General features: G+C 46.8%; 1 protein-coding gene across 1 annotated transcript in view; it reads left to right on the top strand.

The window, feature by feature from the left end:
* Positions 1-1289: 1289 nt before the first annotated feature.
* The window catches only part of fastk (Fas-activated serine/threonine kinase), a gene marked incomplete at its 5' end in the record, with an annotated part of 30527 nt that continues 14519 nt past the window's right edge, over positions 1290-17297 (top strand). The window contains 8 exons of the mRNA XM_083658956.1: positions 1290-1736; positions 3198-3372; positions 6702-6845; positions 8018-8173; positions 9997-10162; positions 13050-13237; positions 13749-13897; positions 14766-14986. Coding sequence (XP_083515082.1) covers positions 1290-1736; positions 3198-3372; positions 6702-6845; positions 8018-8173; positions 9997-10162; positions 13050-13237; positions 13749-13897; positions 14766-14986 — 1646 coding nt within the window. The remainder of the gene's footprint in view (positions 1737-3197; positions 3373-6701; positions 6846-8017; positions 8174-9996; positions 10163-13049; positions 13238-13748; positions 13898-14765; positions 14987-17297) is intronic.

Here is a 17297-nt window from a genome sequence, read left to right as displayed (position 1 = left end):
AACCATGTGTGGTCCTATAGCTGTGTCCAGCGTTGGCAGTGCACAGTGCTAAAACCATGTGTGGAGATAGTAAGGCTGGCTATGCGCCTTATTATTACTATATAAAAGGGAGTAAGTGGGTTCTGCAATTTTGGTCCCGTTTTGGTGGTCGCATTTTTGGTTACACTCGTGCAATTGTGATGTCACTGATGATGTCAGTATGACATCATCAGTGATAAGCAATTGTGATGTTTTTTTTTATAAAAGGGAGCAACGGCCTCCGTTTCAAGATACCTCAGGAGCTCATGAGAAAAGGGCTATGACTACTGCTGAGAAAAAGCAAGCTCCATGGGCCAGAGAAGCTGCTGAGGTCATCATTTGTGATGTCATCATGTCTATGACATCATCAGTGATGATGAGGTTCTTTTTTTACAGAAGAATGTAGGGAGAAGGAGGTGGTAATGCAACAGAAAGGATGCCAACTGCCATAAAACACCACAGAAGAAGAAGAAGAATTGTGCGCTGCGCATGCGAATAGAGCGCGGCCGAGCTGCGTGCGGCGAGCCCGCGCAGCGGGTGAGACTAGGAGTTCAGCCCCGAAGTAGACAGCAGAAAAAAATCATGGAGAGTTATGGCTTCATAATACATGGTCGGTCTCTCTGTTAATCTTTTCTCTTGAGTTGAGTTCCCTCGCCCTCCCTCCCCTGATATGTGAAGCGCTTTGAGTGTCTAGAAAGGCGCTATATAAATCCAATCAATTATTATTATTATAAATGCATAATCTGCGTGTGTTCATCTACAGGCTGTATTCCATAATATTCTGATTGATTGTTTTTTCTCTCCAAATTATTAATGCCATTACATAGGAATATGTCTCTTTATCAAAAATAAAATAAAATGACGCCAATTCAGGCGATTGGATCTCTAATGACCACGATTGGACGTTAAATAGGGACGATTCTACTGTTCATCATCAACCAAAGTTAGCAACAGTCTCCCAGACACAGACGTGCAGCCTTGGTGAAATGATTTCAGTGAGTGTATCATTACTTTTAGAACATTTTCAGCACATTTTAACAATACCGTGATGATCATACTGATGACAAAATGATCACCATTTTAGTCATTAATCGTGATGATATGAGATTTTCATATTGTTTCATTTCATCCCATCCACTGAAATCGCTGCTGGAACTCCAGACTGATGCATAGAGCCAAACAGGATGTGAGGTCACGTGATCAGGGCAGTTTTGACCCCCCCCCCCCCCCCCCCTTTCTCGTAGGAGCAGTGTGTGGGCGGGTGTTGGACCATGCTGTGTTTGTCCTCTGGTTGGCTCCGCCTCCTGAGCAGACCCCGCATCCCTGTTGTCGTCATGTACGCCACACGCCTCTACGGGCCGGCTGCAGGGGGAGGGGGCGCCACGGGGGGAGCGGGCGCCACGGGGGAAGGAGGGGGTAAGCCTGGGCGGAGGGGGGCGGGGCTCGCCGTGCTGGACTCTGCCCACTCCCATCTCCCCCACCAGGCTCCGCCTCCCCAAACCTACCCGCTCTACCCGGGCCGAGCCGATGGCCACCGCGCGCCACACTACCACTACCACCCGCACGCCCACCTAGCCCCACCCCCTCTGCCCCCACACCCCCACTACCAGCACCACGCCCAGCTGCACACGTACGGCAGCCTCGCCCTGCCCGGCAGGAAAAAGACCTGGAACTTCATCCACGAGAAGATGAGCTATGACACCTTCTTCACCATGAAGGTAGGTTCACCATGAAAGGTCAATGTTTCAGGATACCAGATGACAGATTGGAGTTTCTCGCTTCACCAAGGTGAATATTCTTTGGCTGCAGCCCTACTTACCTGTTGGGGCCCCTCAAGGTTCCATTTTGGGCCCCATCCTCTTTTTAATGTGTATGCTCAGCCCTTAGCCCTCGTTCACACAGGACGCCGAAGCAACGCTCAACCTACGCTGTGCCCACAAGTTTCATTTAGGCGTCCTTGTTAACAGGCGAAGCCGTTGACACCACCCGCACGCGTGGCACGCTTACGCCGTGCCGAAGCCACGCTCACGCCACGCCTAAGTGATCACTCAGAACTGACGCTGAATTTCCAAGCGTGACACTGAAGCCGTGAGGTATGAAGTCAAATGGGAGTTGTGGGCGGCTTCAAGGCGTGAGAGTAGGTGCTGAGAGGAGCTGAGAGGAAAAGATAAGGCGTCTTGTGTGAACAACAAGGCGTACGTTCAGCTTGTGCTGCTTCAAGCTTCAGCTCTGCTTACGTTCGGCGTCCTGTGTGAATGTAGGCTTAGGGTCCATTATTAAGAACCATAATAAGCCAAATGTCTGGTGAAGCCTGACACCTAACGGTGAAAAATAGGGTACTGAACTGGCCTTCTCTTATTGGCTGGTCTTTGTGCCAACCAGGCGACAACACCACCGGTTGTACTCTATGGAGGGTGACGTCACAGGGCACAGAGACCAGTCAATAGCGGAAGGTCAGTTCAGTACCCTACTTTTCACCATTAGGTGCTTCACCACATATTTAGGTGGGGTGAAGCTAATCTTTAAAAGACATTAAAACTTGGATGGCTGGCGCCTCCTTACCGAGTAAAACCACATTCCCACTAGAGCAGGGCTTCCCAAACTGGTCCGCGGGCCTGGTGGTCCAGAGCAATGCAAAAGAAAAGAGAATACATTAACCTTGAGGAGTCGGCTTGGAAGTTTTTTGAAAAATTGCGATATTCGGGAAATATCACGATTTTGAAAATGTACTTTCAGAGGCTGTAGCGGCCTCGTTTTAAAGGCAGAATAAAGTTTCTTGTATCATATGAAACTAGATCACCTAAGGAATCGATTGGTACCAACCATGCCATGCTACTGTAGCTTATCAGGAAGGTGGCAAAATAAAACTTCAAAATTATGCAAAATTTCGGTGAGGGGAATTTGGTTTTCCAAGGGGTCCTCTCTTTTTCTCAGCCTAATGTGTGTGTCTCCGTTTTTAACCAGTAGCCTTATGTTGTTCTTTATTTAGCCTTTCTGATGCTACTGTATTGCATGGTTAAATCAGCTAATTTTATTTTATGGGGGGAAATTGTTAGTATCCGCAGTGGAAGTGGTCCCTGGGAAATGTGGTTTGGTACATAGCGGTACTTGACTGAAAAGTTAGGGGACTCCTGCACTAGAGCACTGAGGTCGACTAACCTGATTGTCTTGACGTGCAGCGTCTGATCGAGCGCTCGCGCCGCCCTGACGAGGTGCTGCGCTGGGTCACCCAGAACCCCTCCAAGGTGTCCCACAACCACTACCCTGTGGCTCTGCAGAGGATCAGCCAGCTGCTGCAGGCGACGCCCGCCGCCGTGGGAGGAGGAGGTAGGGCTCTAAGGGCTGGGCGATATGGTTGAAAGAAATATCAGGATAATCATATGGTTATGCTCCTTCCTCATTTAATGCTTTCGCAAGGCACCAGCAGACCAGCAGAGTTAACACACGGGCCTCTAAGTAGAGTTAACACACGGGCCTCTAAGTAGAGTTAACACACGGGCCTCTAACACACGGGCCTCTAAGTAGAGTTAACACACGGGCCTCTAACACACGGGCCTCTAAGCAGAGTTAACACACGGGCCTCTAACACACGGGCCTCTAAGCAGAGTTAACACACGGGCCTCTAAGTAGAGTTAACACACGGGCCTCTAAGTAGAGTTAACACACGGGCCTCTAACACACGGGCCTCTAAGTAGAGTTAACACACGGGCCTCTAACACACGGGCCTCTAAGTAGAGTTAACACACGGGCCTCTAACACACGGGCCTCTAAGCAGAGTTAACACACGGGCCTCTAACACACGGGCCTCTAAGCAGAGTTAACACACGGGCCTCTAAGCAGAGTTAACACACGGGCCTCTAAAGGTGCATTCACACCGACCTATTAAAGTTTGTCGCTGGCGTCGAGTTTACATACAAAGTCAATGCAAACGAGCGATTGAGCGTATATTCGCCTGGGAGAATAATCGCTGGGCGTCCGAGCGGCAGAGACAGAGCGACAGGGAGAAAATACACTCGTCGCTCAAGATGAAATATCCCAACTCGAGCGAAAATACGCTGGCATCAGTCGCTCGCTGTTCAACACTGATTGGCTGCCGTGTGAGAGCGAGTCAAGGATCACACTGGCTTGGAACAAACCGCTGGTTTATTGTGTGGCAACAAACCGCATTGACAGGCTGACAGCTGACATGAAGTGAAGTCTGTACTACCGGTATGCAGCTCGCATTAGGAGCACGCTGATAGGCTTAGCTTGTAAACAATGACGGTGGCTCGTAGTGGACAAACAGCATGACATTGCGTAACGTTATATCCCCCACATGTCCGTCATTTCGTGTGCCTGTTGATGAGCGATTTAAACAGAGCGACAGAGCGATTCCAAAGGGTTGACTTGAGCGACAGAGCGAAAAATAAATATCTCGGTGTGAACGCTCCTTAAGCAGAGTTAACACACGGGCCTCTAAGCAGAGTTAACACACGGGCCTCTAACACATGGGCCTCTAAGTAGAGTTAACACACGGGCCTCTAACACACGGGCCTCTAAGTAGAGTTAACACACGGGCCTCTAACACACGGGCCTCTAAGCAGAGTTAACACACACGGGCCTCTAAGCAGAGTTAACACACGGGCCTCTAACACACGGGCCTCTAAGTAGAGTTAACACACGGGCCTCTAACACACGGGCCTCTAAGTAGAGTTAACACACGGGCCTCTAACACACGGGCCTCTAAGTAGAGTTAACACACGGGCCTCTAACACACGGGCCTCTAAGTAGAGTTAACACACGGGCCTCTAACACACGGGCCTCTAAGCAGAGTTAACACACACGGGCCTCTAAGTAGAGTTAACACACGGGCCTCTAACACACGGGCCTCTAAGTAGAGTTAACACACGGGCCTCTAACACACGGGCCTCTAAGCAGAGTTAACACACACGGGCCTCTAAGTAGAGTTAACACACGGGCCTCTAACACACGGGCCTCTAAGTAGAGTTAACACACGGGCCTCTAACACACGGGCCTCTAAGCAGAGTTAACACACGGGCCTCTAACACACGGGCCTCTAAGTAGAGTTAACACACGGGCCTCTAACACACGGGCCTCTAAGTAGAGTTAACACACGGGCCTCTAAGCAGAGTTAACACACGGGCCTCTAAGCAGAGTTAACACACGGGCCTCTAAGCAGAGTTAACACACACGGGCCTCTAAGTAGAGTTAACACACGGGCCTCTAACACACGGGCCTCTAAGTAGAGTTAACACACAGGCCTCTAAGTAGAGTTAACACACGGTTTTTAAACGTGACTGTCAATGCGTAAAGCTTCATTTGCACAATCAGTTTTCTGTCTTAAAGGAGCAAAACTATGGAAGTGTCTACCTACTGAGCTGTTTTTAATATAGAGGGTATATATATAGAGGGGGTATAGAGCCCTGCAGGGCACAGGAAGTAGCATGTTGGATCTTCAGGGAAAAGTAATGGGGTTTTACAGTAGAATGGGGATTTTGCTTAAATGCATAAAATAAGGTCTGTGTTTAACAAAAGTTTATGAGAGTAGGAATTTGTGTTCAGCTGGATAATCTTCACAAACGTGAATCACTTTTATGACTTTTGAAACATAAAACGTATGTATTTGTGTCTGTACTTTATTTGTTTATGTACTTTTGTGTTTTGTATTTGTGGATGTATTTTTGGGTATGTATTTGTGGGTGTATTTTAACCTTTTGTGTAACCCAAAATAACATACCCTCACTGACAAAACTTGTCCTCTGGATTTGAGAAGGGTGAATTGTATAGTTTTTTTGTTTTTGTTTTTGTTTGTGTCTCGTTGGTAACTTCATCCCTCATTATAAGTACCAACATTTCATTCATATATCACCACCAGGTGACCCTCCATGCTAAACATGGAAAATAGTCAAATACAGCAAAAACTAAACATTTTGACTGCCATGCATTTTTCACCAACCGCTATCCCCCCCCCCCCCCCCTTCTTTTTGGACAATTCCAATGTCAAATGCTTAACGTGAGGTAATTAAAGATTGTTTTTGCAAAAATGTCTGGAAGTCCAAAAATGTAACTTTTTTAAATTCACTGATTCCCTGTTCAAGCCCAAAAGTGTCATGTCCCCATGTTTGGCATAGGGATCTATTGCCCATACATTTCTGTGTAAACTGCAATTGATCCATATGCGGGACATGGGGACATGGGGACATGGGGGAAAATGGACCGTTGGGACTGAAAGTCTCAAAATGGTCGCTACAGGAAAATGCAAAAGGACCCAATTTGTCCCCAGGGTTACACAGGGGTGTAAAAGCCTCCTTTAGCGGTCCGCAGTGCATCTGGTCCATGTACAGTATGTCACAGTTCAAATGCTTCTGTGATGTCCATATCAAATAAAATAAACTTAAATTAACTTAACAAAGATTTTTCCCCGATATCTATATAATGTATATATCACGATATGGCTCATACATGCAACATCTTGTTAAATCCAGATGAACTGAATGGTAATAATGCTAGGTGTGGTGTCAAACAAAATAGAAAGGTTCAAATAATAATCCTTAAAAAAAAACATACTTCATTTTCTCAAGTAAAGTGAGTAAAATTTGCTTCTATCATCAATTTAGACAGCAGAATTATGTGTCATGATTCCACTGAAAGACAATAAACGATAAGACTGAATTATGGCCCAGCCCTAGGAGGAGGAGAGGAGAGCTGTGGGCGGCAGGTCCTGGAGCATCAGGACTTCCAGACGCTGTGTGATGCCATCGTCAGAGACTGCACCAAGTTTGACAACTTCAGCATCGTCAACTGTCTGTATGCTGTGGCTGCACTGGGTGAGTCACACAGCTCAGCTTCAGATCCACATCAAACTCTCTTTAAAATGCCTTCACAAGTGCAGCAATATTAGGTGTCAAATACTGAGCTTGAAAAATTGTGGAGGACTTCTCAGTCATGACCTGCTGTCAGTCGCTGGATCTATGTTTGACTCCAGGTCTTCCCAGTGACTCCTCTCCTCAGCTCCCTCACTCTGTCTCCAGGTCTTCCCAGTGACTCCTCTCCTCAGCTCCCCTCACTCTGTCTCCAGGTCTTCCCAGTGACTCCTCTCCTCAGCTCCCTCACTCTGTCTCCAGGTCTTCCCAGTGACTCCTCTGCTCTGCTCCCTCACTCTGTCTCCAGGTCTTCCCAGTGACTCCTCTCCTCAGCTCCCCTCACTCTGTCTCCAGGTCTTCCCAGTGACTCCTCTCCTCAGCTCCCTCACTCTGTCTCCAGGTCTTCCCAGTGACTCCTCTCCTCTGCTCCCTCACTCTGTCTCCAGGTCTTCCCAGTGACTCCTCTCCTCTGCTCCCTCACTCTGTCTCCAGGTCTTCCCAGTGACTCCTATCATCAGCTCCCTCACTCTGTCTCCAGGTCTTCCCAGTGACTCCTCTCCTCTGCCCCCTCACTCTGTCTCCAGGTCTTCCCAGTGGCTCCTCTCCTCAGCTCCCTCACTCTGTCTCCAGGTCTTCCCAGTGACTCCTATCATCAGCTCCCTCACTCTGTCTCCAGGTCTTCCCAGTGGCTCCTCTGCTCTGCTCCCTCACTCTGTCTCCAGGTCTTCCCAGTGACTCCTCTCCTCAGCTCCCTCACTCTGTCTCCAGGTCTTCCCAGTGACTCCTCTCCTCTGCCCCCTCACTCTGTCTCCAGGTCTTCCCAGTGACTCCTCTCCTCAGCTCCCTCACTCTGTCTCCAGGTCTTCCCAGTGACTCCTCTCCTCTGCCCCCTCACTCTGTCTCCAGGTCTTCCCAGTGACTCCTCTCCTCAGCTCCCTCACTCTGTCTCCAGGTCTTCCCAGTGACTCCTCTCCTCTGCCCCCTCACTCTGTCTCCAGGTCTTCCCAGTGACTCCTCTCCTCAGCTCCCTCACTCTGTCTCCAGGTCTTCCCAGTGACTCCTCTCCTCAGCTCCCCTCACTCTGTCTCCAGGTCTTCCCAGTGACTCCTCTCCTCTGCTCCCTGCTCTGTCTCCAGGTCTTCCCAGTGACTCCCAGGTGGTGCAGGTTTTGGAGGCGGAGTCTCAGTCTCGGCTGGGCCAGTTTAACCAGAAGGATGTGAGCATGGTATTCAGCTCCAGCATGAAGCTGCACCCTGGGGTGCAGCACACGCTGACCGAGGCCTGCCTGCAAGGTAGGGAGGCACATTTTTATCAATTTCCTTAATTAATTGGTCATGTTAACGATCAATTAATTGATTACCGTAATCATGATATAAAAACAGCTTTGACATACAAAATAGAAAATGCTGGTTTTTAAACCTGTCTTTAGGCCTACTCAACAACAGGGTTTTCTGCTAGTGCATACAATGTCCAGCTGGGTGAAAATAGTAGCTAGCCGGGGGATAACTGACAATTTGCATATCGATACAGTCTCCGCTCACAGCAGAGGGAGGGGGGCTGCACTGTGATGTGATTCTACACGTTTTGCCATGTTTAAGTACTGTGATTAGCCTGAAGGTGCAAACACTGCCCAGTCAGGAAACTACAGGCCATCTCACAAAGCGACACCTCTGAATTACACACAATAACTCAGCAATAACTCAAGTTTGGGAAACACTGGTCTATAGCATATCTATAACATGTATATAGCATGTCTATAGCATGTCTATAGCATATCTATAGACGGTTTTCACCAGAGCGCAAGCCCACAGCACTTCCTTTTTCTCAGCATTCGGCAAACTGCAGAAATATTCACTCAACATCGTTACTTTTGTTTTCGCTGCTCAGCTGTATAGACGGTTTTCACGGAATGGTCAGTCCTGCACTTGAATGTTTTTTTTTCCTTTTATGTCCATAGCAAACACTGCAACAGGAAGTGAGCGGGGGTTCAATTTAGAATGTTTTTGTTGTCAAGTTAAAGCAGCTACGAGCAACTTTTTCGATTGTTATTAAACAGTATATATTTATAATGGCTTTAATTTATATAGCACACTTTAAAATGTAAAACAAATCTCAAGGTGCTTAAATAATAAAAGATTTAATATCAATGCATCACATCTTACCTCTAATAGTCGACGAGACCAACGCACAGTAGTCTCGCTTGAACCCCGAGTGAATCGGCCAGTGTTAGTCTGTCTGTGGCCAGGGAAGATCAGGAAGTGAAATGAAACGGTTTGCAGCAGCCACTTCGGCCATAACCACAAAATAACTTCCAAAAAACCTGTTAGAATATAACGAGAGATGTTCGCGAGAGTATGCGTGGCGTTCACATTGTTTATGTTATGTTGCTAGGCAGCGCGAACGGGGTAGGCAGGCAGCTGCGTTTCACTTCCGGGTTTCACTTCCGCGTTTCACTTCCGGGTAGCCGGGCCGGCGGTAAGGAGAGAGAGAGAGAGAGCCCCCTGTTGACGCGAGTTTCGACAGACACAGACTTAAAAGGGAGCAATCTCCGAATCACACAGCTTTGGTCTCGTCGACTATTAGAGGTAAGATGTGATGCATTGATATTAAATTTATACTGTTTAATAACAATCGAAAAAGTTGCTCGTAGCTGCTTTAAAACCGTCTGTAGCATATCTTTAGCACGGTATTGCAATATTGCGGTTATTGTGACAGTAAGAAAGTAGCTGGCTGGAAATGTTTTAATGTCTGGCCATTTAGCTGGCAGCTGGTGCTTATGGAAAACCCTGCAACAAGTTAATCAACCAACCAAACTTCAAACTTCACCAAGTTTAGCTGTCATTGTGCTTGTACAGTAGACGTGCTGTATTTCAACATTGTATTACAATGTTTACTATGAATACTGTTGTCTTTTTGGCTGTAATTCTCCCACACTGGACTTTCTGTTTGCTTAAAGTTACATTTCACCCTTGTGGTGTTAAATCATTTCAACAAAAAATTAGAAAATAGCACATAGCCTACATTGTCGATTAATCGGTTAATATATGTTTGATCGATCAAATTCGTAACGCTGATTACTCAATTGTCGATTAATCATTAACATCCCTACTGCAAGGCCTGGAGAAGAACCTGGAGCGAGAGCGCCACCCGCAGACGCTGTTCCTGCTGCTCTCATACTACCGCCTCAAATGGCGTCTGCTGCAGCCGCCGCACGACGGCACGGCCGGGCCTGCAGGGGGCGCCAATACGCCTCCTAACCCAGAACAGCTGCTCGCGAACAGGTAGGACCAGCATGCCAAACCACTTTACGAAACTCTTAGCAAAGTCGACTCGTCGTCAATGAGCCGCACGTTTTGAGGTCTGGCATATCTATGTGGTGCGAAAAATGTGGGGGTTGTTACGTCCCAAAATTTGTGGCAGATATAATTAAGCAATATAGCACGAGAGCAAGTGTGTTGTGGAATATATCCCTGCGGCCTCGTGGGATAACAGCTTATCAGCGGGATATATTCCACAACACCACGCAGCTCGAGTGCTATATTGCTTTTATAAAACGGTTTCCAAGTATAATAATATAATAATAATAATACTATAAGTCCGACTGGCATTGTATTCTGATAGTCAGTTGAAACACTACTGTAAGGCGGGACCTCTAGCAAGAAGATAGACGTGCGGGTGATTTGATTGGATCGTTCTGGAGACTGAAGTCGACATTGGCCAATCCTGGCGCTTGCTGAGAAGCTGAGAGTGTTTTGCAAAGCCCGACACCAGAGCCGTATGCCGACACCAAGTAACGTTACGTCTTATTTAGAAATGCGGGGTTAAGAGTGAGGGCGCGCGAGAGAGGGGTTAAGACATTAGCCCGCGTCTATTCTTGTACAAAACATCATTTTCTGCAAAGTATTAGTAAAGTTATAAGCGAAGATTGATTCACAAGGATCTGACAGCTGTCTCCGCCATTTGTTTTTTTTTTAACCAAAGGCTTTTAGTAAGAGAGTTGCCATGGCAACCAATAACCGAGTCCAATAACCCATGGCCATGGGTTATTGGACTCGGTTATTGGATTTATACAATGGCTGTGAACCAATCAGATTGCTTGATTTGACAGAGCCGTTTTATAAATATTATTATAAAACGGCTCTCTCAAATCAAGCAATCTGATTGGTTCACAGCCATTGTATAAATCCAATAACCGAGTCCAATAACCCATGGCCATGGGTTATTGAACTCGGTTACTGGATTTATACAATGGCTGTGAACCAATCAGATTGCTTGATTTGAGAGAGCCGTTTTATAATAATATATATATAATAAGTATGGGGGACTTTATAGATTGTGCCTTGCTTTGAACAAGCACAATAATGAAGCAAGTCTGTTATTCAGACATCCAGAAGCTACAGGATTGTCTCAATAGCAGCGACTGAGAATCCCTGCATGACTCCATTAGACCCACATGACTCCATTGACTCACATTCAGACACTGTCTTTCTGTGAATAAACCCAAACAGTGAAATACAACAACAGTGTTACAGCAGCCCTGCTTTACTCAATCACTCAGGAGGCTCAGGAAAGAAAAGGATGAATCCAGGCGTGCCAGACAAAAGTGAAATAAAGCCATCAGGGCAGCAACAAATGATGATCAAGTTCAAATGGAGGCTGAATTGAATGGATGTGAGATCATGTGACTCCTCTGTGGCCTGGAAGTGACTTAAACTGTGTTCACACCGAGATATTTATTTTTCGCTCTGTCGCTTGATTCAACCCTTTTGAATCGCTCTGTCGCTCTGTTTAAATCGCTCATCAACAGGCACACGATTTGACGGACATGTGGGGGCTATAACGTTACGCAATGTCATGATATTTGTCCACTACGAGCCACCGTCATTGTTTACAAGCTAAAGCCTATCAGCGTGCTCCTAACGCGAGCTCCATACCGGTAGGACAGACTTCACTTCATGTCAGCTGTCAGCCTGTCAATGCGGTTTGTTGCCACACAATAAACCAGCGGTTTGTTCCAAGCCAGTGTGATCCTTGACTCACTCTCACACGGCAGCCAATCAGCGTTGAACAGCGAGCGACTGATGCCAGCGTATTTTCGCTCGAGTTGGGATATTTCATCTCGAGCGACGAGCGTATTTTCTCCCTATCGCTCTGTCTCTGCCGCTCGGACGCCCAGCGATTTTTCTCCCGGGCGAATATACGCTCAATCGCTCGTTTGCATTGACTTTGTATGTAAACTCGACGCCAGCGAAAAACTTTAATAGGTCGGTGTGAACGCACCTTTAAGAATCTGACCAACTACAAGAAGAAAGCACCGCAGGTCCTTCTATCAAATTGGCCAATGACCATGTGACCAATGACCTTCATGTTTTCTATAGAAGATTTTAAATGCTCCCCTCCCCTCCACACCGGGACCGGCTGGTATAGAGACAGTCAGCATGTGTGGGAACACCCACAAAATGTTATACGGCTGGCGCGCGAGTGGGGTAAAACCGCCGATATATCTCAATGGGCTGACTCACTCAAAGGAAGGTGCTGTGGCTCTGAACTACAGGTTTGGGGATTCTAGAGCAGAACACAAGACGTCTGCTCAGATGTGCGTTTACTGCAGTGGTTAAATCCCCGATCGTGTCTGCCTGGGCTGGGCTATCAGCTAAATTCTAACTTTGCTGAATGGATGGAACGGGGGATTTACCCCACCCTGACCACGCCCCCAGCCAGGCTGAGCCAGCTAACCCAGCGTCTATGACAAGACATCGCCTCAACCTATTTGAATGTTTTTTATTACATTTGACTTAATGGTCTTGGAGGATTGGGATAGTGTTGCATTCTGGGACCGGAATGCAGGACATTTACCAACTAGGAATATCTCAGTTGAGTGACGTCACACTCACACCCGAGTTGGCTGCGTTCCAGTCAAACAGATGGGAAAACAGTCGGGGTTAGCTGTTCCCCGGCTAGCCATTGTTAGCAATAACAGTACTGTGTGTATGACTGATTTAATGAGACACAAATGAGACAGAAGTGCTAAGGAACAGTATTTCTTACAACTTTCACTACTGTTGAAGCAAAAACAAAGTGTCGGCCGGGGGGCACGGAGGCTCGAACCTGCAACCCTCGTGGTGCGCGGCAGGCAGGGAATCTACCGCTGCCTCCTCTGTGTTTCAGGAAGATCCTGCGTCTGGTGAAGCACACGCTGGCGAGTGTGAGTGGCGTGCGTGACCAGGAGATGGCGCTGCTGGATGAGATGCTGGCAGCCTGCGCCCGCGAGGCCAGCAACAAGAGCCTGGAGCTCATCTTCAGCTCGCACCTCTTCTACCAGAACAGACAGGAGAGGTTCATCTGCAGCCTGGCAGGTCTGACAGAGTCCATCACCCCAATCATGACATCCATGAAATGGGTCAAAATAATAATAACAATTGTAGCAAGTTAACAACTGCTGTAAGTTAACAAGTGCTGTAAAGTGTTGTTGACTGTGTTGACCTAAGGCCCAGTTTACACGTCATTGGGCCTTCTGTTTCCATGACAACGGTGTTAACTCATTCCCCGCCATTGACGGCAATAAGTGTTTTCACCATCATGTGACAGATGTCTCTCTTACTCACCTTGTGAAACATTACAGCACGTCTAAAGTGTCCATAACACAGCTCCATGGCACTGCTCAAAGCGTGATCCAGCAGCTTTTATCGATACGGGCTCGGACTAAGACTTGTTGACTGTCTAAGACTTGTTGACTGTCTAAGACTTGTTGACTGTCTAAGACTTGTTGACTGTCCAAGACTTGTTGACTGTGTTGACCTGTTGTTCACTGTGTTGACCTGTTGTTCACTGTGTTGACCTGAGCCTTGTTGCCCGTTGTCCTGACAGAGGAGTTGCCAAAGAAGCTGGACAGCATCACTCCCTACACCATGGCTCTGATAGCTAAGTACGTTGCGCGGCACCGGCTCAGAGAGACACGCCTGCTGGACGCCATTGCCGACTTCCTGGTGAAGAAGGCAGAGTACCTGGACAGCAAGGTGAACTTTGACCTCCGCTGTTGAACCCTTCTGCTGCACTATAAGGATGCAGCTTGATTGATTACTGATTGGAGAATTGATTAGGGTTTAAATACTATTCAATATTCACTGAGAACTTTTCGACCATCCTTCGAAGATCACTGCACAGAGGGTGCAAACTATGTTAGCCATATTGATGTTAGCTGGCCAGGCATAGAACATAGCATAGACTAGAGCTAGCTAGCTCAGCCAGCTTCCTAGTGCGGCTACATGGCTTCATTAGCTCCGGACCGGTCCTTCTCTCGTTTTAATGTTAGAATGAGAAAAGTACCGTTTCGGGTCGGCATAGTGGCTCAGGGGTTAGCACTGTTGCCTCACAGCAGGAAGGTCCCTGTTTCAAATCCTGGTCCATCCGAGGTCCTTTCTGTGTGGATGTTGCATGTTCTCCCTGTGTTCGTGTGGGTTTCCTCTGGGTGCTCCCACTATCGCTCGTTTTAACCCATTGATACCTGATGCAGCATTTGTGTGTGTATCCCGCGTCATACGCGGTTCGCGGTCTTAAAGGGATACGCACACAAATGAGGGATATACACGCAAATGCTGCATCAGGTATCAATGGGTTAAGGACCGGTTCTGGGCTAATCATGCCGTAGCTACAGTATTTACTACTAGCAAGCTATATAGGTGGGCATTAGCATACAGCTAGCTAGCTGAGCCACCTACCTAGTCTGATTAGCCCCAATAGAGGTGCCGGTAAAAACAATGGAAAATATATTTTTTATGACTCGGCTGTACCGTACTTACTGCTCTGTGTGTGGTTGTGCGTGCGTGTCTGTGTGTGTGTGTGTGTGTGTGTGTGTGTGTGCGCCCATGCGTGCGTGTGTGTCAGGTGATCCAGAAGCTGGTGTTCCCGTTCAGCAGGATGAGTTACCGGCCTGCGGGGGAGCGAGGCTTCTTCTCGCGGCTGGAGGAGGTGGTGGAGCTGAAGGCTCTCAGCTCGCCACTCGCCACCGTCAACATCCTCATGTCTCTGTTCCAGCTGGGACACTTCCCCGGCCCGGTGCTGCACAAAGTCTTCTCCAACGCCTTCATCAACAATGTCACCAGTTAGTAACTGCTGCCAAAAGCCCCCCTCCACTCACAACAACGTCACCAGTTAGTAACTGCTGCCAAAAGCCCCCCTCCACTCACAACAGCGTCACCAGTTAGTAACTGCTGCCAAAAGCCCCCCTCCACTCACAACAGCGTCACCAGTTAGTAACTGCTGCCAAAAGCCCCCCTCCACTCACAACAACGTCACCAGTTAGTAACTGCTGCCAAAAGCCCCCCTCTAGGGCTGGGTCGGTTTGAAAATTTTAAAACCGGTTCGATATTGCTGTCTAAACCGGATCGAACCGGTATACCGATTTTTTTTGTAATTAAAAAAAAAAAAAAAAAAAAAAAAAAAAAAATTTTCAAGCAGGGCTCCCGAGTGTGGCCCATAACTGTCTGTAGTGCAACTTCAGTCCACCTGATAGCGATAATACACCTCTAAGCTGGTATTGTCAACCAGCAATGATACTGAATAAAAAGAAGCAGGACACCTGTGTAACAAACACACCCTGTATTTATTTCTCATAACTATTCAGCTCAACTTTTCTTCTAAACATCAAAATAATAAATGAAATAAGACTTCTGCCTATAGTGCAACTTGAGAAAAAGGCTAATAAAAACACAAGCAGTGCAATCAGAATGGATTGGCTTACAGCTGAGCTGCCTTATAAACTTCAAAACTCACAAATTCACACAATATAGGGCCTAGGCATGGGTCGGTTTGAACATTTTGAAACCGGTTCGATATTCCCCAAAAAAACGTATCAAAGCGGCTGCAGTTGGTGGCGATAATGCACCTCTAAGCTGGTATGCTGCCAACCAGCACAAACACTGAATACAAATAAGCAGAACCTTTTAACTGTAACAACACACTGTTTTTATTTCTCATAACTATTCAGCTTAACTTTTCTTCAAACATCAACATAATAAACAAAATAAGACTTTTGCCTACTAGTGCAACTTGAGAAGAGGCTAATACGAACAATAGTGCAATCAGAATGGACTGGCAAAAAAAAAAAATTTTTTTTTTTTTTTTTTTTTTTTTTTTTCGGTTTGCACGTGATCAAACCGGTTTGGGCTCGTATACCGAACCGAACCGGTAAAACCGGAAATCGACCCATGCCTACCCCCCTCCACTCACAACAACGTCACCAGTTAGTAACTGCTGCCAAAACCCCCCCTCCACTCACAACAACGTCACCAGTTAGTAACTGCTGCCAAAAGCCCGCCTCCACTCACTAGCCATTTAATAACCCTAACCCTAGAGCCATTTAGGGGCATTACATGTGTGCTACACAGTGCTGCTGCAGACAGACAGCGGACATGTACACTGACCTTGATTTGTTTAGGTGAGCCTTCTTTTAGTTGGCTAAATTAAGTTTTTGCTCATGACCCCCAGTCACAGAAGCAGAGCACTCTGTTTCCATGTCTCCTAACTGGGAGTGCGCTGGATGCATTCTACTGTGGGTATATATATATATATATATATATATATATATATATATATATATATATATATATATATATATATATATATATTAGGGGTGTCGCGGTACATGTATTCGTCCCGTGAGTTCACGGTACGGGCATCACGGTTCGGTACGTGAATCGACACGACGAATACGTCAAATCCAGAAGGTGGTAGTAAAGCACCTAAACACTGTTTGAATGGCATGTAATTGAATTGAATTAAACGCCACAGAAGAAGACACCAAAACAACACAAGGGCCATAGAAATGTTCACAGAATGGAACGTTTTGTGGAGAGGAAACATTACCGGGGGGGGTCGCTCCAGAACAGACAGAACAAACCACAACAATACTGAAGTTTCCAGCTGCTCTCCCGTTACCATCGTCAAAAAAGTGCAGCGCAGTATCCTAATGACTTTTATGACTCAGGCGATAAGCTGTTTTGCAAATTCTGTCAACATCAAGCCAACGAGGTAAGCTTGCTAATGTAACGTTACGTAGCCGCGACAAAGTCCTTTATAGTTGCGCGTTGCGGCTAAACGTTACATAACACTGACAAAGCTGTTAACTTGTAAACAAGCAACTTACATCGCGTGGGATGACAAGCAAGATGCGGTGAGGAAGAGGGGTTTTGTCATGTTCCAATAATCCAATAATCCATTGGATGACCGAACGTAATCATTATGGTAAACAAAACTCGCATCCAATAATGTTAGCGTACTAGCTACCGTAAATTCCGGACTATAAGCCGCGGCTTTTTCCCCGTTTTTTGGCCTTTTTTGCCCCCTGCGGCTTATATAACGGTGCGTCTTATCTATGGATTTTTTCCAAAAAAAAAAAAAAATCTCTCTTTTTTAGCA

This window comes from Poromitra crassiceps (assembly GCF_964638095.1).
Source record: "Poromitra crassiceps genome assembly, chromosome: 23".
Lineage (NCBI taxonomy): Eukaryota > Metazoa > Chordata > Actinopteri > Beryciformes > Melamphaidae > Poromitra > Poromitra crassiceps.
Note: the sequence above shows the minus strand (reverse complement) of the source record. Positions and strands in the feature narration are given on the sequence as shown.